Genomic DNA, 21,040 nt, shown 5'->3' with positions numbered 1-21,040 from the left:
AAAAAATTTTTTGGAACGACCTTGAATTATTCATATTTTTAAAATAATATCAATATAAAAAATTTAAGTAAGGAACATAATAATTTTTAACATTGATCATATTGGGATTTTAAACATTTAAAATAAAATACAACAAAATATCCGTTATTTTTTATGACCAAAACTATATAAAAACTAACAGTGAGCCGGATCACCAATAACTTTTTATTTCCCAGTCAATATCTTCTAATAATTTAAAAAGACTATTTTAAAATTCGAAAATCCAATGGAGCAAAATAAAAAAAAAGTTAAAAATGTTATCAAAATTTACCGTTGGTAAATTTCATAATGTTTCAAGAAATTTTAAATTTTTTCTTTTAATTTTGAATTTTTACTAATTTTTGTTTTGAAATTTATTTTTTATCATAAACTTTCTTCTCTAAAATTATTTTTTTACTAAATTTATTTTTCAAAATTTTTTGACAGTCATTTATAATAAATTTTTTTTTCTTTAATTCTTACTATGAAAACCCGGGCGAAAAGGATAAACGGAACAACTGCAGTTTTTATCAAACTGAGAAAAAAAGATTTAAAGTTTTTTACGGCTTTTGAGCTGTTAAAATTTATTTATAAACTATTTCTCCATTTTCAAACTCACAAAAATAAATACCTAATTGGCCAATAAAAACAATTTTTGTGCAAAAAAATTTCTTGTCTAATCTCTAAGGGATAGTTTTAGGAAATTTTCTGTTAAAAAGGATAAATCGCAAAATTGCACTAAATTTCATATAAAAATGAGATTTTCAAAGTTTTCCAATTTTAAGATTTTTCTAAATTTTTAGGTTTAAATTGAATTTTTATGCAATAACAAAGCATAAACAAAACAAAAACAACAACAACAACAATATTTTTTCATTCTTGACTAAATTTTGTCAAAAACTGCAGTTGTGTAGGAAAGTTAGGAAAAGTACTGAAAAGTAGGAAATTTTCTGAAATCTATTCTAAATTAGAGAATCGATTAAACACTCAAAAATTGTTAAAATTTGATCATTTTGTATGAAAATAGTATTTCAAAACTTTTATTTTTATTTTGCCCACCCCCCCCTTTTTATTTTAATTTTATATCCTAAAATTTTGGACTTTATTTTTGATTTTCATTTAGAGCGGCCTAAGATAATATTATTTAAAAAATAAGTTTCAAAATTTTAGGTTTTTAATAAGAAATAATATAATCAATTAAAATAATATAATCAATCAATATTTATTGTTAGATATTTTAGTAAATATGTTATTCGTTATGTAAGTCAAACTTTAAAGTCCCCTTCATGGGACGTATATTTTGTACGTAGATTATGATGCCCACAATGCTTATTTTTTGACGTAATTAATAATAAATGACGCTTTAAATCAATTTTAAAAAGCAAATAAAAATTATTTTAATCAATTGATAAGAATCAAGGTTTTATTTGACAGATTTATTATATTTTTAAGAGAAATTTCATTCAGATGTAATAGTGTAAAATTTTCAGCTTGATTATTATTATTTTAAATATACAGTTTTTTGTTATTGTTTTAGCTATCTAACTATCTATGATGTAGCGTCTTTAAAATGTAAATAGATAATTGGAATATAAATCAAAAAATATTCATATCAATTTAATTAATCTAAGTAGATTCTAAACAAAAAGTAGCTTCTTTCACATTAATCGAATTTTAAGTTTTGAAATATTTTATATCTTTTAAAATTTTAGTTATTGTTCGGTATATGTTATTTATTTGGGACCACAATTTAACTAAAAAATGTAGTACTTTTTAACAGGTATATTGTTAGTTAACACTAATACTATTATTATACTTTGTTTTATGAATTTATTTATTGTGGATTGTGTTATTAAAATTTAAGGAAATAATGATATTATGATTTATATATTGATATGACAAATTCAATTGATAGATACAAGTACTACTGGTATAAATAATATTAATTCATCAAAATATATAGTTTTCAAGTATCAATCCTGTATGTCTGCCTCAGTAAAACACCCTCGAACGTCCAAACATGATGCTAATTGTAAGACAATATGACCAAGTGAAGGATGTTCAAGTAGCTCTAGTGTGGGTAATGGTGGTTCACATCGTGGTCTTTGATGTCGTCCCCTAAATCCACGATGCAATCTTAATGTAACATCACAAAACACAAATCTTAGTATGAGTGTTCGCAAAAAATCGTCACCAAAAAACTGTACATATGAAGAATCCATAATTCCACTCCCTTGTTCAATATCATCAACACGACAACGAGAAAATAATCGTGAAGCCTCGGTAATAAAACGATCAACATATCCCTGACACCGCTCCCAGTGATTTATAGCAACGTCACCCACATTACAAATGAAACAAAGAGCCGTAAGAGGTGAATGCAAAAATAGAGTGAATAAAGAACCATGATGTTGTAAATCAGCAAAATTTGGTGGAATATCTTGCGGAGACATTAATATCACTAATGGCTGGCCAAAGTATCTAAAAATCAGAAATAATTTCTTTTTTGTAATTATAAAAAATTAAAGCCATGCCTTGAAAATATAACACAATATTAAGGCCAAAACAATAATCCCAAATGTTTCAGGTTTCATAGGCCTTCTGAACATTAGGTAGGATGTATATCGAGTATCGAGTATCTTTTAGTGTAAAAACATTCACTTTTCTCTATAATTGCCAAGAAGTTAACATGTTTTTGAACATAAATTTTGAAATTTAGGAGGGATAAATATTTTTCTTTACAAAATTGATCATTTCTCACTAAAAATTTGAAAATGTGTAAAAATATCGAGTTTTCAACTGATTTTAACGGAAATTTTGATCATTTTCAAAAGAATTTAGAATAAAAATGTACTAAAATTTGAAATATTTCTTACATTTTAGATACTCGATACCTATGATTTTCAGAAAAAATTACGTGGGAGGAAATCTGAAACATTTAGGATTATTGTTTTGGCCTAATATATGTAATATTAGTGTCGTAAATAAATGTGTTTTTGATGAAACTCAATAGTTTTGTCCAAAATTTTTGAGAAAAATAAAGAAGAAGAGAAAGAAGAGAAGTAAAAAAGTTGTACTTATTTTTCAAAAATTTTTTACAGTTAGACCATTCCAAATTTTTTTCGATGTTTTTGACTTTTGAAATGGGGCAGGGGACAAAAATTTGGAGCGGCCTTTTTTCATGAAAACTTTTTTTTTATTTTATTTAAACTTGAATTGTTCTGAAATAAATTTTAAAACTCAATGTTAAAAACATTGTAAACAACTAAAAAATTGTTAAAATTTTGTTATTTCGCTTCCCCGCCTCCATTTTGTTTTAAAAATATTTTGACCTTATTTTTGAGTTTCATTTGGAGCGGCCAAAACAAAAAAAAAATATTAGTTTTCTAAGGCTTGTTAAGAACTCTTACCGTGGTATATGCTGAAAAACAAAGGAGTTGTCTGAATCAATAATAATGAATAGGGGCCGTCTCGTATAGGGGTACAAATCTCCAGGATACAGGCAATGTGGCTCTTTAAAACCTATTCCTTTGTTCCTTACGATGACACCACTGTCTCCTGCTTCTCTTTTCATACTCGTTGCTAGTCCGCCCAGTTCATATCCATCTTAAATTGTTCCATTTATAATTTTTAGTTAAGAATAGGTACATGAAGTTAAACATAAATTAACTTACAGTCTTGTGGATGCTTCGTAGTCGAGAAACATCCATCCGCTGACATATAAAGTAATAACGCACCACCGACCGGAAGTTCTTTAAATCCACTCGAAAGAAACACCATCAATTGACTGAGAGTGGGTTTGTACAAAAGATACTTGTGAGGATTGTCTCGAATGTGTCGTCTATCACCATTTTCTAAATAGCTCTTAGAACCGGGCACACTATAAGGCATACGAGCAGTCGCTGGACTTGAGTCATGTGGCCCTCCATGAACTCCAATGATATGCGCTAATGGATGTGCTGATTCTGTTGGTTCACGTTCAAGAGTTTGCAACATTCTAAACAATTATTTGATAAAACATTTTTTGCCGCATTTCAATTTTTTTGAAAAAAAATACGTTATTGTGCTCGTGACAAGCTCGTGATGTCGTCCGTCCGTCCGTCCATCTGTGTGGTGTGCCACTTTAACTTTGTTTGAACTAGCAGGTTTGGCGAATTCTTTTCAAATGACAGATTTGACAGCATATTTAAAAATAAAAATTATACGTTGAAATTTTAAATTAGTGTTCATCCGTTGGAAAATGCTGTCGAAGAAGTGGAAAACTTCGGGAAAACTCGGAAAATTCATGGAAAATCTTGAAAATTTTCAGAATTTTAAAATGTTTAGGAGAGTCTCACGATTAACATCAAAAGTGAAAATTGATCAAAATTTTCGGGAAAACTCGGAAAATTCATGGAAAATCAGAAAATCTTCAAAAATTTTAAAATGGAACTGAACACATTGAAATGCGGTCAAGTCATTCGTTTTATAAACAAATGCAATTCATTCTCGTTTTATTTTTTTCTTTGTAAATTTATAGTAAAAAAATTAAAAATCATACCTGAACATGTCCATAGTTAACTCTGAAAATTTGGCTTGATCACATGCTGAGCCCACAATCAATATTTCTTGTAAACTCAGAGTCATATGTGGCGATCTTTCACAGGGTGGGGTGGTTAATGGACTTAACCTGGAACCAGAACCACTTCAAATTAAAAAAATAGAGCTAGGACTGTTCTAATGTGCATATGAAAATGGCCCGTGCTTTTCAAATGAGATCAATGAATGAAATTATGAATTTTTATGAATTATTATTTTTAATTTTTATTTTAATTGACATACATTTATTTACCTAATTTTTTATTTAAAAAAATATGTTCTGAACGAATTATGTATGAAACGGGCCAATTTTATTTTAAATTTTTTAACGATAATTTTTTTTTCTTATTTTAATTAGAACAGTAAGTTAAATTAATTTTTAAAAAATATTAGGTACGATTTTTTAAAATTAAAAACTATAAAATAAAATAGGGAAAAGCAGCACATTCATAGCTACATTGAAAAACGCGATGTACGTGATTCAGTTTTTGTAAAAAGGCGAAGTATTGAATAATGAAAGCATCTAATTTATGAAACTGCCCCTCTTCATAATTGTTTTTTTCTTGGTTTCTGAATAGAAATTAAATGAAATGAAATTGAGTTTCATTTGGAGCAACCTAATTAATGTTTTGAATATTCAACCAAAACGACACAGAATAAAAATAATTGGAGCGTCGTAAGCATGCATTAAAAACATGTATTAAAAAATTTGTAAAAAACATTGGATTAATTTAATTTATTATTAATTAAAAATGTAGGCATAAGCAAAGGTCAAAAAATATTCACAATGTATGATTTATCAAAAATTCCTTTGTGATTTTGTAAAATATATTTATATATTTGTGAAAACATAAATATTATTGCAATTGATAAAAACAATGCACAAGAGGAAAGCACGGGCCTAACTACTCATAAATAGTATTCTGGACAATAAGCTCACCTATGTGATAATACTATAGGATTGCTGTCAGCATGTAATACTGCAACAGCAGACTCTGCTTTAATAAAACCCTTTATTTCGTCCAATACTAATTGCCATTCTAGTTGATCATCGGGCTCATATCTATATGCACATACAAATAAAATACACGATTATGATTATTCTACGTTCAATAATGGTGCATTCCATTCTAAAAAATACCAAAATCCCGGATTCACTTTTCTCATAAAACAGTAGTAGAAATAAAAAACTGAATATTTTATCGTGATGTCCATCAAAAAAGAAAAAACTTTTGCTTTGGCGAAATTTTTTTCTCCTTATTTTTAAAAATTTTATGATAGTTTTAAAAAATTTTTATCGCAAAATATGGGAAAAATTCACGTAGCGAAAAAAAGGTCAGAATTTCAAGTTTTGATTTTCAAAATTTTTGTTCACCAGGATTGTTTGTCGTCTCGAGTACATCAATTTTTACCATGAAACTTATGGTGGGAAACGAACCGTTTGATCAGCAAGCCCAAAAATGTGATTTTTTAGCGTTTTTAAAAAATTTTGGGTCATTGATAAAAATTTTTAAAATAAGTCGGAAATAAATGTTGTCTTAGCAAAAGTTTCTTATTTTTGGATGGACATCACGATAAAATAATAAAATGTGTACTTTTATAGGTAAATTTAAAATCCGGGATTTTGGTATTTTTTAGAATGGAATCCCCCTAATATATTCATTAGTCTTACGCTGAAACATATTCTTGAATTTGTCTCTCTAATTCCATCACAAGTTCCCGAACAAGTTTCATTTTTTTTAATAGCAGACAAACTACTATAAATCTTGCATAATAACGTAATTTTTTCACCATAAGATCGGGTCTATCTTCTTTATTCGCTCTAGAGTAATAAGCTCTTCCTCGAATAGCCGCATAAAAAGAGTACGCCTCATTCAAATAATTAGTCTCACTAGTCCTTAAACTATAAAAAATATATTAGTATGTTTTAAACATGTAAACTTGTCAAAATATATTACTAGTAATGGTAATAAAGCTGTCCTATTTTACTAGCGACCTCACCAATTTGCCATCTTTTTAATCCATACTGAGAGTCTAAAACCATTCGGTGTTGTTGTTGAAACTTCCATAGTTTTGTGTAAACATCAAATGTTCGTCCAAAGTATGCCTGCCATTGGCGATGACCATATTGTGGCAAATCTCTGTTTTTTTGGTCTATTGTTAATCAAAACAAAATCATTAAATCTATGTAAAATACTGACCTTAATCCATTAAACAGTTGTTTGGACTTTTCCAACAAATGTATAAATTCAAGAACAATTTTACGATCTTGTTCTTCTTGTGTGGAAGCCATTATAACCATACCGCGAGACTTTGTATTTGAATTATCTATTTTTTGTTTTATTTTTCTAATATTCGTCCTTATATTGATAGGTAAATGCTTTTTTCTGTGTTATAATACACCTATGAAAATAATGAGTTTTATCAATTAGTTATTTTGTCAAGTTTGTTGTATTACTTTATGGATAAATGAATAAAAAAAACATACAACAGCACTCGAAATACTTTCACCATTCATTAAAATTTAATTTAACTTTCCATTCCTAAGTTATTAAGGATTTTTAAGAGCTTCTTGCTAAAAACAAATTTAAAAAATAATGTCAAATATCAAATTATAATGTTTCTGAAAAGGTATTGTATTGATATTCTAAGCCCATACATCAAGCCACAAATTCGAAATTACAGAGCTTCACCCACATTTCTAAAATATAAAACAAAATTCGGAACCGGTTTGCAACCTTTTTTTTTGTTTTTGATTAATTAATTTAGTTTTATTTAATTAATTTAAAATTTTGATTAATTTAAAAAAAAATATATAGGTAGTGTCAATTTTCAATCACATAAATATTCAATTAATCTGTTTTACACAACAGTTGCCTCTAAAACCATTTGATCTCACATAGCTTATATATGCTTTGAGACTATAATAGTTTTTTCAATAATAAATGCGAGAAATAATTGTATAAAATATGTAAAATAGAATAGGATTGTCTAGTTTTTTTTTATAGTGAAACGAACTTTTACTTTTAGCTCTTCAGTGTTTATGGCTTATTTTATTCGATTCCTCTCCATTATACCAAGCTTATTTGATGTTTTTTAAAAATGAATCTATGTTTAGTTTTTAATAACACAATAATTATTTCTGTCCTTTCAAATATGAATAAAAACGATTTAAATAATCAAAATTTTATTTTCACATTTAAAATTTACATTTGAGCACTATAAGAAAAAAAATACCTAGATAATTTTATTCAATAAGATTTCTGAAGATTGTTTTTTCACTTTAAAAATACATAAGGAATAAAATGTTCAAAACTATATTAAAAGTGAAATTTATTAAATCTTTTAAGGAAAAAGAAAGGACATCAATAAAATGTGAATGTGAGTACAATGTAAATCGCTTTTGTAGTAGTGCTTTTATCAAAATTCAGTTTTTATTTTAGACACTTAAACGCTTAAATAGAAAATAATGATTATGATGTTTCACTTGAAGGCATAATTATTGAACAAACAATTTGGATTTATTTAATATAAATATTCTTAATGTATAAAGACTAAAGTATGCAAGTGAATTTCACGACAAACATGGCGACACCACTAACTAATTTTACTATGGGGTTACAAAGTGGAAAATATTGTATGTATGATACATTAATAAGTATGTGACAATTGGAAAATTTTCCACCCTGGCTTTCCTACCCCTGCATCACGAGGTGTCAAGCGTATTTGAATAGGTGTCATTTTATTTCCGTTAAGTTTCACCTAAATTTATTCTGAAAGAAACATGATCACGACTACTCATTCTAAAATTATTATTAGGTATTTGCAATTGTACTACTATTAAAAAAAATAGGTTTTCAGCTTTTCAGCAAAATGGGTATAAATTTAACGTTTTTTAACTTAATTTTTTTAAAGTGTATTCAAAATGTATATACCTATATATGTATTCATAGTTCATCTATGACAGAAATTTCCTCAATTTGATAGTTATTTGACAGTTCACATATTCTAACTGATATTTTCAAACCGAGAAAAAACATTACTTTAGAATAATGTTTAAGAAGATTAAAATGTCTTATTTTCAGAGGATACTATAACATTTTGCGACTGAAAGTTGTCGATCAACAGCCTTATATTGTGTATCAGTAGTGCGTAATAAACTAAAAAAATATTTTAGCAATTTAACAAAAATTACCAGATCAAGTAAAATTACGATTCATAAAGGCACTTGGTAAAAACATGAATGAAATGGAAGGATTTCATAACAAAATGCTTTGTCTGTTTGATATGAAGCCATTTCATGCTGGAGCATACTATTTTATGTATGGTTCCATTGTTGGTATTCCAGCCAATTTTTATTATGATAAACCGAGTAAAATTATGATAAAAAAAGACGGACAACCAACCCTAGCAAAATTATATGATGAAACCGGCAAACGACTAGAAAAATCTATGATACTTACAGAAAGAAATTTCAGCGTGTCGTCAATGGCCCCTGAATTGTTTATACTCCATTATTTTGGTAATTTCATCGAACGCAATAACCTTCATACTAAACAATATACTTAACCTACGTCAAAGAAAGTTCTCTCTAAGATTTCTCTTGTTGGACTATTTAATCTTGGCAATTTCTTTTTTTTAATCAAATGTACTATGACACAAATATTAACAAAGAAATCGCGTCGTTGAGAAAAGAAATTGTTGAAGCTTGTGTTAGGTCAAGTCCTCAAAAGAAAAGATGTTGTTTGAACAGGTAATCATTCCGTATATTCGGCAACAGGGAAATATGTTTTTGAGACAGAAATGCATGCCGTTTAGAGCTTTACGAGATTTTTTCAAGGAACAGTTAAAAAACCTTCCAAGAGTTATAATGAGTTATAAAATGAAAAAAAGTATAAAAATTATCTTTAGAAATTAAAAAAATTATAAGACATTTTGTTGTTTTTTTCTATTTTAAATTTATCCAACTAGGTATTTAAAATATTTATTTCGGGTCATTTTCTCTTTGCTTAAATTACACTTTCATATTTTTATTATTAAGAATTTTTACTTCAAGACTTAAAAAAACAGTTCAGCTGATCATCATAAAACAGTTTGGAAGTCTTCGTTCAATGTTTTGAAATGACATGAATAACTCATATATGTATTATTTATCATACATCGTTTTATTTGGTAGCTGTAGTAAAAAATATATATGTATGCTATCGATATTAAGATTAAGTATTTTTTTCAAATTTTAAATCTTCGAAGAAAGAACAAATAACAAATTATATTTTTTGCTTCATTCCTTATATAATAAAAATTAAGTTGAAAATTTTTCAAAAATCTCTTAGCTCATAGACTTTGTTAATTATGTTTTTATACATTTTCACTAACTCTTTTTATATTTAAAAATATAAAAAATTGATTAACAACGATGTGTTTTTTTTATTCACTACAAAGACTTATATTATGATTTTGCTTTACACCTATTGAGTACTAAAATTACGGTAAAACCATTTCTTGGGGGATGTTCAATATTATACACCTACAACTTATCATCATTTGAATATTTTTTTAAAGAAGCTTCTATGATTTTTATTAATTAGTCTAATTTATTTTTTTTTCTCGTCTTAAAACATAATTTCAGTTAGGTATCAAATAAAATTTGACCTCGCGTTGCTGTGTAAAAAAAGTTGTGTTGTTTGACGCTGTGCTTGTGCCTGATTGGTCACTCTTGATATGATGCTGACTATGCCTCTTCGTTTACAATTAGCATTATTTGTTGTGTAGGTTCAGGTTGACTACGAGCACATTCGTTTTGATGTGTAATCCAATCCTTGCGTTGGCAAAATGTTGAGCAATACGGTGTTCGACGACACAAAGAACATTCGGCCATTGCTTCTCTATTACAATTTGCACACTAAAGTAAAAAAACAAAACATTTATTTTTTCTTCATTTTAATTTCAAGTTTAAGATATCAGAAAATTTTGAGAATGTTCTTCTAATGAAACATAACATGTGGAAAAAAATATTTAAAAATACTTAATATTCTACATTTGGAATCAAATCAGAGTTTTACATAAATCAGGTGGATAATAATGAATTCATGTATTAGTAAAAAATATACCTTTTTATTTGGCATTTCTACACCAGGTGGGCATTGACCAATGCTATTTGGATCTTCTAATTGACTTGCTGCCAATATTGCAGTATCCCGCTCTCGCTGCAGTCGCTCAATTTGTCGAGCATGGATCTCTTTGGTTTCGGCCAAATATCTCTTAAAGTCGTTCGTAATTTTTACCATTTGAGAACATAGACTTCGTAGTCTATCTATCGGCACATTTGCTTCTGACATTACTGTTCAAATTTGAAATAATTTTGTTAAAAGTGATTTTGCACTTAATTAAACTAGGTTTTAATAGATGTTACCGAAGCCATCTCAAACACAAACCCAAAATTTTGGTCTCCACATCTGAGGTGGCTTCAGCCAGCGTTGGTTAAATAATCGCACTAATTACAATGATCGCGTTTGACAAATACACATTAAACCGTTCCAAATTTTTTACGATACTTTTGTCCCAGAAGACTTTTTTCAAAATGGGGCGGGGGATGCAAAATAAAAAAAAGTTTTGAGATACTTTTTCATGCAAAATGTCCAAAATTAAACAATTTTTGGCCATTAATGAATATTTTAGTTGCTTTTATGATATCTACATTGAGATTTCATAATTTAATAATTAAGTTAATAAGTTAAAAATTTAAACAAAAAAATTTTATAAAAGTAACTGTCAAAAAATTTTGAAAAATATTTTTAGAGAAGAAAATTAATGAAAAATTTCGTTTTTTATTACAAAAGCTCTTAATAATTGAAAGTATTCAAAAAAATTTTTTGAAAATTTCTTGAAAAAACATGGAAAACTTTCAAAAAAACGGTCAATTTTTATAAAATTTTCAACTTTTTTTTTATTTTGCCCCATTGGATTTTTGACTTTTGAAATGGAGCAGGGTACAAAAATATAGAAAAAAAATTGGAGCGGCTTTATTACTTATCGAAAGGATTTTCTAAATTCATTTCATTTTATTTTGTCAAATAAATTCGCGAAAATGTTTTTTTTTGTGTTTTCAAACAATTTTTTAGCGTTAAAACAAAAAAAAAACTATAAAAAAATCTGTTGAGAAATTCCAAAAAAATATGGTCAAAAAACGATTTCCAATATTAAATAAATATACCGTAATGTAGATAGTTCTTATGGAAAAAATCCGTTACAAATTCAAAAATTGCTAATAATTAATGGACATCAATTTTGAAGTTAATAGAACAATAATTTTCCATTAATTTTTGGATTTTTTAAGAAATTTTTTAGACAAATTTTAAATTATTTTTCATAAAATCAAAATATAAATTCATCAAAATAAAATAATTTATTGTTTAAAATATTTAAAAAAAATGCGAAATTTCGTTAAAAATTCAAAATTTTTACGTAAAAATGTTAATAGAACGAATTTTAAAATCTATTTTCGTTAATAGAACGTAATTTTTTTCCATAAGAATTATCTACATTACGGTATATGCATTAAATATATGTATGTATTGTATATATGTATTGAAAATTTACAAGTTTTGTAAAATTTCTTTAAATATTATGAAATATATAATAATATCCTATTAGATTTTTAACTTTTGAAAGGTGACATGGGATAAAAAGTAGAAAAAAATTTGGAGCAGCCGAATTATTTGATTACCTAGTAACTTACTTTGAGAAGTTGGATCAACATATTCTGAGCTAGTATCTAAGCCATCAGTTATTGTCTGCCACGTCTCATCTTTTGTTGTCAAGTTATTCAAATCAACATGATGACCATCTATTGTTTGAATGATTGTAGTGGCAGTTGGCGTATGATTGCTTGGTTGTGTGGTGGTGTTTGCCGTTGTAAACTCCTGTTGATGTGCCTGTTGAGGTGGTTGTAACGTTTTAGTCGTTGTTGTACCAATTATTTTTTTCTTTTTTGGATCATTAGGACTCTGTATCGTAGTTTGGTGTATTTGAATTTGTTGTGGCTGTTGATGCAGATGGTGATGCTGTTGTGCACTGTTAGTTGTTTGTTGAGGCGATTGTACTAATTGTGTCTGTTGCGAATCTTGATTTCGTCTTCTTCGTTTATATGGTGTGAAAAGCCGTACAGGCCCACTAGCCGCTAAAGAAAATAGATGTATAAATAAAAGAATAAATTAGAGTTCTGAGTGTGAAGGAAAAAAAATGAAACAAGAACACGTACTAGAATCGTCGTCACAACATGCAGAGCATGTGCAACTTGTGGCATGAGGCGTAAGAACTCCTTCATCAATTAAAGCTTGTAGACTTCGTCCGCCATATCGAATAGAACGTTTCCAGTCCTTGCTAGATCCACGTCCGCATAAATTTTCAAATTCACTAGGTGTATACCAGTTTTCTTTATGTCGTATGCATCGCCCTCTACCACCAGAGCCTAAACGAGCTTTGAACAGCTCTGCTGTCGTCGTTTTACATCGTACTGGTAATACCTCCAACTGACTTGGATCTGAATTTTGCCAATTTAGACCTTGTGACGCAGTCTGTCCCACTAGATTCTGATGAGACTGAATTTGATTTGGATTGCTATCGTGTAATCCCGAAATTCCATTGTTTTCTTGATGTCCTGATGAATTGTCGTTCGTTTGTTGTTGTTGCTGCTGTATAACAATATGTGTTGCCTTCAAATCTCCAGCATTTGCTAAATCACCTACCACGTTAAGATTGTTGCCTGATAAAAAACCGTTGTTGTCTACACATATCATTGGTTTGAAATGTTGAATTTGATCCGAGGTAAGCACGCTAAAAGCAGCACCGCCTAAAAGAGAATTGACGGGAACTGACACAGGTACAGATACCACTGTGTTTTCTCCGTTTGCATCCGTTGTCACCAGTCTTGCTGTCGTTCGGTTTCCAGATATCTAAAAAAAAAAAAGTAATCAAATACTAAACAAATTAACTAAACAACATTTTAGCACAAATTCACGCAAAAAATATCTATTTTTTTTTTATTTTTAATTAAAACTAACTAATGATCAAATTCACTGATAACACTCGTGTATTTGTAGTCTGCGCATAATTTTAGCTGATTTGGCATACATGCAATGTCCCTCGTAACTCAGCTTCTATGTAGTAGTTATACTAGTAGGAAAAAAAGATTTTCCAAAATGGAACCCAAACAAATTACAATAGACAGCTGAAAGATTATTTTATTTTCAAAAGTCCTGCCATTTGCTTTACACCACAAATTGATTAGTACATGATAAGCACAGTTCCAAAAAAAATGTATGAATGAAACACTCATCTATTTACCTCGCCATTTGTATTAATTTGTTCAAGTTTAACATTTGAAATTGCTTTTACTTCAGTTTCTGATGTTTCTTGTTCCATTTCGTTCCCTATGCTCAGTTCTTGTTTTATATAAAATTTTTCAAGGTACACAATCACTACAGCTAATTTTTTTTTCTTATATTTGCCGATTCCTTAACATTTTTGCTAAAAAGCGATTAGGCTCAATTTTTATTTTTGTTGATATTTGGATAAAGAATCGCTTTATGGTTAATTCATTTGTGAGGAGTATGTATTTGAAGAAAACCAAAGAATATTCGTCAATCTCATACAGTGTGCATAGGTTTTGAAATTTAAAAAAAAAACGTTCTTCTTAAATATTTGTTTTTTTATATTTTTTTTTTTTTTTGTTGTTTTAGAACCGCCAAAAATCAATAACTTATAGATTTATTTTTGGCTCTAATTTATCCGTGAGAGGCTTTTTCATGCATTTCTCGCTTTTTTATACGTAAAATTTTCAAATGTGCACATCTTTTTAACTATAAGTCTGATTTTAATGATTGAATAGTCGTTGAAAGCATCTTTAAAAGACAAACAAATTTGTTTCATGAAAAATTATTCTTTAATTTGAAATATCAAAGATATTGGTCAAAAGCTAAAAATTTTGGCCAACTTTGGCCTGCGTAACTGAAAAAGTCCTAGTAGTTTTCAAATGAGACTAAATCTAAATATTTTAAAGATTATTCTTTAAGTTTTCAAATGAGCTTGGTCAAATATGCATAGGGCTTTGGATGACAAACAATCTTGGTGAACAAAACCTGTGTAATAATAAACTTGAATTTTCTACCTTTTATTTGCTATATGTTTTACCCATACAATTGCCCATCCATACAGAGATAAACATTTTTTAAAACTATCATTAAAATTTCGATAAATTTTCGATAATTTCGATCGGTATTTTTATAATGGAATGTGCCAAATAATAATATCATAATTTAATAATAATTGTTATATATATATATATATATATATTTAACACGTTAATATATTGTATATAATATATTGTATATATAATAACATATAATAACGTGTATATGGGTCATTTTACGAGGAATCACGGAAAATCACAACTTCGCCAAATCAAAAATCTAAGAAACTTTCCATCTAGAGCATGAAAAAATAAGAAACTTTTGTTCTACCGAAACTCTCTGGCGGTTGATTTTCCAAGTTTTTCTTCAGAAACCAAATTTGAAAAATGGGGTTAAAAACTCACATTTTTGGGTGTCCTGACGCAACGGTTCATTTGCGATCATATGTTTCATGGAGAAAAATGATGTACTCGAGACGACAAACAATCCTAGTGAAAAAAATTTCAAAAAAATTGACATTCAAATTTTGACGATTTGCTCACGTGAAAATCTGACAATTTTCATAGGTTCAGGTCGAATTTTTTCGAAAAAATTTTTTTCACTGGAATTGCTTGTCATGTCGAGTAGATCATTTTTCTTCATGAAACATATGGTCGGAAACGAACCATTGCTCCGAGAAACCCAAAAATGTGTCGATTTTCATACATTTTACTCTACGGTAAAATCGGTTTTTGAAGAAAAACTCGGAAAATCCACTGCCAGAAAATTTCGCTAGAACAAAAGTTTCTTAATTTTTCATGCTCTAGATGGAAAGTTTCTTAGATTTTTGATTTGGCGAAGTTGTGATTTTCTGTGATTCGTCGTGAAATGACCCATATATATATATATATATATATTTTCTTGTTTTTAGAATTCAACTTAAAATTTAAATACTAGTTAAGTATTACAAGTATCAATAATAAAATAATCGTGCAAATTAAATTGAATTGAATAAAATTAAATAAATTTTTAACCAAAATATTTTTAGTACCTATTTTTTAAATATTATTTTATTGAAAAAGAAAATTGAAACAGTAAGTATTGTAATATTTAAACAAATACTGTTTCAATCATGAAACGGTATTTAATTTTTCATTTCCTGGAACATTAGACATTGACATGATTATACAATATTTATGTATATAACCAAAAAAATTACAACATATATGTGAGTCAATAACCTTACTTAACCGCAATATGTACGTTGTCTGATCTGAGTGCTAAAAGATGTAACTTTATTTCAGTACATGTATATTAAACCTTGTATAGTATGACAATACTGAAATTATAACTGGATATAAAGAAAAGAAAACATTTCTACTACTTTTTATTTTTTCTTCATGATTTGTATTGTTACGGACCCAATACACCTTCACAAACTATATGATCTTTTCTTTTCCTGTACAGTTGTTTCTTTCATACTGTTTTTTGTAATACAAGTTACAAAATTCACTGTTATATTACAGTTATGTATGCATTTTTTTCTTTCATTTCCTTTTCTAAGTTTATTTTTTTCACTATATACCTAAATACTGTTGGAAAATAAAATTTGAGTGAATAATAACGTACGTACGTAAGAAAATTTAGTTAAAATAAATATTATTATAGTATTATTATTCTTATTTTTATATAATTATAAATATCTGAATATTATTTTTAAAATTATTTCACTAGGTTGAAAGGTTAGATTTGTAAATTTTTACAAATCTAAATCAATAGTTAAAAATAGTTAATAAATAGTTAAAAAAAATATTGAATACTGATTCGGTACTTTAACAAAAATGCGTTTATTTCTAGAAATGTGTATATTTTTTCCTCAAAAAAAGCTTCATAAAAATTAACCAAATGCCTTCTTTCTAAAGCTTAGGACGAAACTAATGAACCAAAATTACTATGCTTATTGGGAACTACTGAAATACGAATTAAATTTAAAAGATGTTAATATTTTTTAATTACTATTGATTATATTTTGATTACTATTATTAATTATTTCATTTTTAATTGAAATCCCAATGTTTTATGCCTGTCATTCTATCATCTTGTCACGCTCTTAGTTACATTCAAAAAGATGTTTTTTTTTTATGAAGGGCCCTAAAAAGTTAAAAATAAACGAAAATTTTAAGTAAAAGAAAAAGCATGAGAGGCCAAAACCTTTTCATAAAAGTAAGAAGTAATTAAAATAAACTGTTGGACTCGAAGGTTTTTTTATTTTCTTTATTTTTTTTTTACTCAGCCTTTTAGTTTAGGGCCCTTAATAAAAAAAGCATCTTTTTATTTTTTTTTTTATATTTTTTTATTTTCATTATATAAGGCCGCTCCAAATGAAAATCAAAAATAAAGTCCAAAATTTTTGAAAATAAAAAAATAAAAAAAAATTTTTTGAAATACTTATTTTCATACAAAATGACAAAATTTTAGCAATTTTTGACCGTTGATCAACATTTTTGTTGTTTTTTAATAATCTTCTTTGAAATTTTCAAATTAAAAATTGATTTAAGATCATCTTAAGTTAAAAATTTCATAAAAAATAACTGTCAAAAAAATTTGAAAAAAAAATTCAGTAATTTTATGAAAAATTTTTTTAGAGAAGAAAATTCAAGTTAAAATATGCTTTTCAAAACAAAAATTAAAATAATTGAAAATTTTTTATAATTTTTTTGAAAATGTCTTGAAAAAGTATAAAAACGTATAAACGATCAATTTTGATGAAATTTTTAACTTTTTTTTTTATTTTGCACCATTGGATTTTTGACTTTTAAAATGGGGCATCGGACTTTATTTTTGATTTTCGTTTGGAGCGGCCTAAACAATAAAAAAATATAACTCAATGAACGATGGTGAACTTGAGAAAAATCGTGAACTCTTATAAATCGCTTTACATTTCTTATACAGCTTAATTTTGCCGTGTAGAATAAACTAGTAGTATTAGTAATGTTTAAAAGCGAATGTGGTAAACTATTTTTTTCTGTATAAATATACAAGGTATAAATATACATTTGCATCACAAACCATCACATAGTATATTGTATTTAAAGTAATCTTATTAAAACAAATTCGTGTGCTACCAAAACAGGTAGGTACAAAAATTCGGAAGGTGATTGAACTCTACCAACAAAAATGAGCGAAAGAGTTTATAATCGCAGTTTTATAAAATTTTGAAAAAAAACGATACAACTCGAAATATTTTTTCAAAAAAGTTTTGTTACACTTATTTTTATTTTAAAACAAAACAACTTAGTTTTAAATATAATATAATAAGTAAACTAATGTGTTAACACAAATACATAAAAGTTGAGACAAAATGCTGAAGTTCATTTATGATTATTAATTTATTTATTTAAAATGGAAGTGAGTAAGAGTATATTTTTTGTAACGGTATATAAACGAAACTTTTTTGGTATTTTTATATCACACATCTTATTTATTTAATAATATTGTTAATATGTGATGTATACATTTATATTTGTTCCGATTTTATTTTTCGAGGTCGTTGAACTCGTGCTTGGTCAGCAGTGGTCTGTTAAGAAAGAAAGTGATAAGTAAATTAACTTTGTATTAAAATTTGTTTTCAACCATCTTTAAACTGTAACTTGTACTTTAATAAAACCATGTGTAAAACAAATAACTAAATCTTTTCTCTAAAAAGAATTGCATATTATACCACACTTTAAAAATTAGGTCAAACAACTGTTATTCCTTCTAAACTTTTATAGCACATAAGTTGCATTGTGTGCCAATACTTAACGCTGAAATATCATTGAAAGGAACCGGAGGCAAACTGAGATAATTTACCTTAAATTTACATTTTCAAATAGTTGCGATTTAAACTAAAGTTATAGTAAATCATCTCAAACGATGTACTTACAGTAGACATAGGCTGTTGAATCAAAACTTGTTTGTTCTAACACTACAAAACAAAAAGCATATACATTACTCAGAATAATTGCAAAATAAAGTCTAGGTCAAAAGTTCATCTTTAAGTACATATTTTCACAGCATTGATGAGTATAAGTGTAGAAGAAAAATGGTAATTCGAGTAAACTAACATGTTTTTTTAGTGACAAGCGTGACTTTTGTAGTAATAATCAAAACAAATGCATAAATTTTTAAAATTAAATTTCACGTAAAAATATCTACTCAGAAATAAAAGTGAATGATCGCTGTACAGTTAATGAATGGTTTGATTATTACAGAACATGCAATACTTGCATGCTTCATATACAAAAGTGTTATTTTATGATTACTCTAGTATTTACTAGAATTCGACATCAGTGAAAACTTCTTTCTCTTTTGTTACAATTTCACTGCTGCTTTTATAAAAATCACGCAAAAATAATTGCATTTAATTATCCAAACAAGTAATAGGAACCTAGATTTTTTCCATATAATCAGTATATCTGTTACAAGTTTACTAGTGTTGTTTGTAATACCACATTTAATCATAAAGATTTTCTTTTTCCTTATTTATTTTAAAAATGCGATATACTTGTTTCGATACACTTGCTTGATTTTTTCTATGTCTATATCATTATCAATTGACGCTTTAAATACTCAACATTGCAAAAAGCACTATGAAAAAACGTATAAAATATGAGCGTTCAATGAACTTGTATCTAGTCTGCTATACAACATTTATTACTGTGTTTTTCTAGGGCAACAAATAATGAATGAATATTTTACATGTTAAGCAAATTGATTTCTCATTTTTTTTTTGACAAGGGTTGTATGTATATTTTAACAAAAAACAATTCGATAATATTTTTAAAGTTTTATTTAAAGTTTTGAAATAATCAGTTTACATAATCAAATAATACTACATACAAAAACAATCCATTTTACATTGTCAAACATTCATTCCAATTTTCAAGTATTTTATACTCGAATTTCCACAACAAAAAAAAAGTATATCGAAATATTATATACCGAATGAATGAAAGTATTTTCTTTTAGGTTCTAGAAAATGTGCTCACAAAGCACAATTGTAATAAGATACATACATTTACATTATAGAATAGAGTGTTAATGCATAAATGCATTAGGCTGTTTGCACATTTGTTAACAAATTAAATAAAAATGGTTTACTGAACTTTGTAATTAATCATAAATTAAAAAAATAAGGACAGACTTACTAAAAATTATTATATGATTTAAAATACTTTTCATATACTTCACATTGTGGAGCAAAAGTTCATCGAACTTACTTCACCTTGGTCGAGTACCATGATATTCTGCACAAAACTGAACTCTAGTTGCGAGCAACTTGCAACTTTATGGCAAATATAAAGTGTTTGTACATTATAATTTCGTTGGATACGTATATGTACATATTTTTCTATTTCACCCAGGTTTTTATTGTTGTGCTATGAATGAAAAAAGTATTTCATTCTAACGGTTTAATTGTGTGAAATGCAAGATAAAAAATAGATTTTTAACATGTAGATTAAAGAAAAAGTTCAAAATCATGCTAAATGTTTCTTGATTTTTTTATGAAATAAATTGGTAGAATCAGATTTAAATTTAAGTTTCGTTTATGTTGAGAAATATAGAATTTGTAGTAAATAACAAAATACACAACCATATTATACATGCACAAGAGTATAACCAATCGTCAACAATATTTACTTACGTTGCATATATTATGTTACGCGAGAAATTGTTATGTTATATGTATTATGCGGTTGCGTTCACTCGGTCGTCCAAGTTCATTGGCACACTTTACATGATGCAGCCGATTTGTTTATTAAAAACTCATAACAAACTTGACACTTAACATTTGAGGAAAAAGGATTATGTTACAAATATACACATCCTTAACCAGATGGTAAGAAATCTTGCTAAAGGATCCCGTTATTAACAAATCATAATAATAGAGGAACAAAAGTACACATTTATAGTCTATGATATGCAGATGTTATTTTTTCTAACTTTTTATTAATGTTTTATACATATGACGTGTAAACATTATTTTATAGAGTAAGAAAAAAAAATTCCTTAAAAAACTTTTGTCTGAATATTTTCATTATTATCCAGTTTTTAAAAAGTAGCGAAATATAAATACAACACAATTATTTTTTTTACTCAAATATTTTCATTTTAACATTATAAAATTTATACAATATTACAAAAATATTACATTATATACATAAATTATTAGTAAATCACTCTGACACTGAAAATTAAGACATGTATGTGCCCCATTATAATAATGTTATCAT

At 27.3% G+C, this 21,040-nt stretch overlaps 2 protein-coding genes across 4 annotated transcripts; both read right to left on the bottom strand.

Annotated features, from left to right (window-relative positions):
• Nucleotides 1-1,754: 1,754 nt before the first annotated feature.
• LOC134829858 (protein SCAI) lies at nt 1,755-9,120 on the bottom strand. Of its 3 annotated transcripts, none has more exons than XM_063843143.1 (9): nt 9,060-9,120; nt 6,798-6,999; nt 6,555-6,737; nt 6,269-6,499; nt 5,537-5,659; nt 4,559-4,702; nt 3,693-4,015; nt 3,429-3,624; nt 1,755-2,499 (listed from the first exon to the last, which is right to left on the bottom strand). In XM_063843143.1, the coding sequence occupies exons 2-9, from the start codon at nt 6,896-6,898 to the stop codon at nt 1,992-1,994; spliced, it is 1,809 nt and encodes a 602-aa protein (XP_063699213.1). In that variant the 5' UTR covers nt 6,899-6,999; nt 9,060-9,120; the 3' UTR covers nt 1,755-1,991. The 3 variants fall into 3 exon arrangements, with proteins under 3 accessions (XP_063699213.1, XP_063699212.1, XP_063699214.1); XM_063843142.1 differs by lacking the exon at nt 9,060-9,120 and adding an exon at nt 7,621-7,669; XM_063843144.1 differs by lacking the exon at nt 9,060-9,120 and adding an exon at nt 7,621-7,669 and having other exon boundaries at nt 4,559-4,687.
• Nucleotides 9,121-9,776: 656 nt separating this feature from the next.
• LOC134829842 (deformed epidermal autoregulatory factor 1) lies at nt 9,777-14,144 on the bottom strand. The gene is made up of 5 exons (XM_063843120.1): nt 13,942-14,144; nt 12,857-13,550; nt 12,335-12,775; nt 10,707-10,936; nt 9,777-10,498 (listed from the first exon to the last, which is right to left on the bottom strand). Exons 1-5 carry the CDS (start codon nt 14,017-14,019, stop codon nt 10,328-10,330), a joined length of 1,614 nt encoding a protein of 537 aa, XP_063699190.1. The 5' UTR covers nt 14,020-14,144; the 3' UTR covers nt 9,777-10,327.
• Nucleotides 14,145-21,040: the final 6,896 nt, after the last annotated feature.

Source organism: Culicoides brevitarsis, chromosome 2, assembly GCF_036172545.1.
Source record: "Culicoides brevitarsis isolate CSIRO-B50_1 chromosome 2, AGI_CSIRO_Cbre_v1, whole genome shotgun sequence".
Taxonomy (NCBI): domain Eukaryota; kingdom Metazoa; phylum Arthropoda; class Insecta; order Diptera; family Ceratopogonidae; genus Culicoides; species Culicoides brevitarsis.
This window is presented reverse-complemented; position numbering and strand designations above follow the sequence as displayed.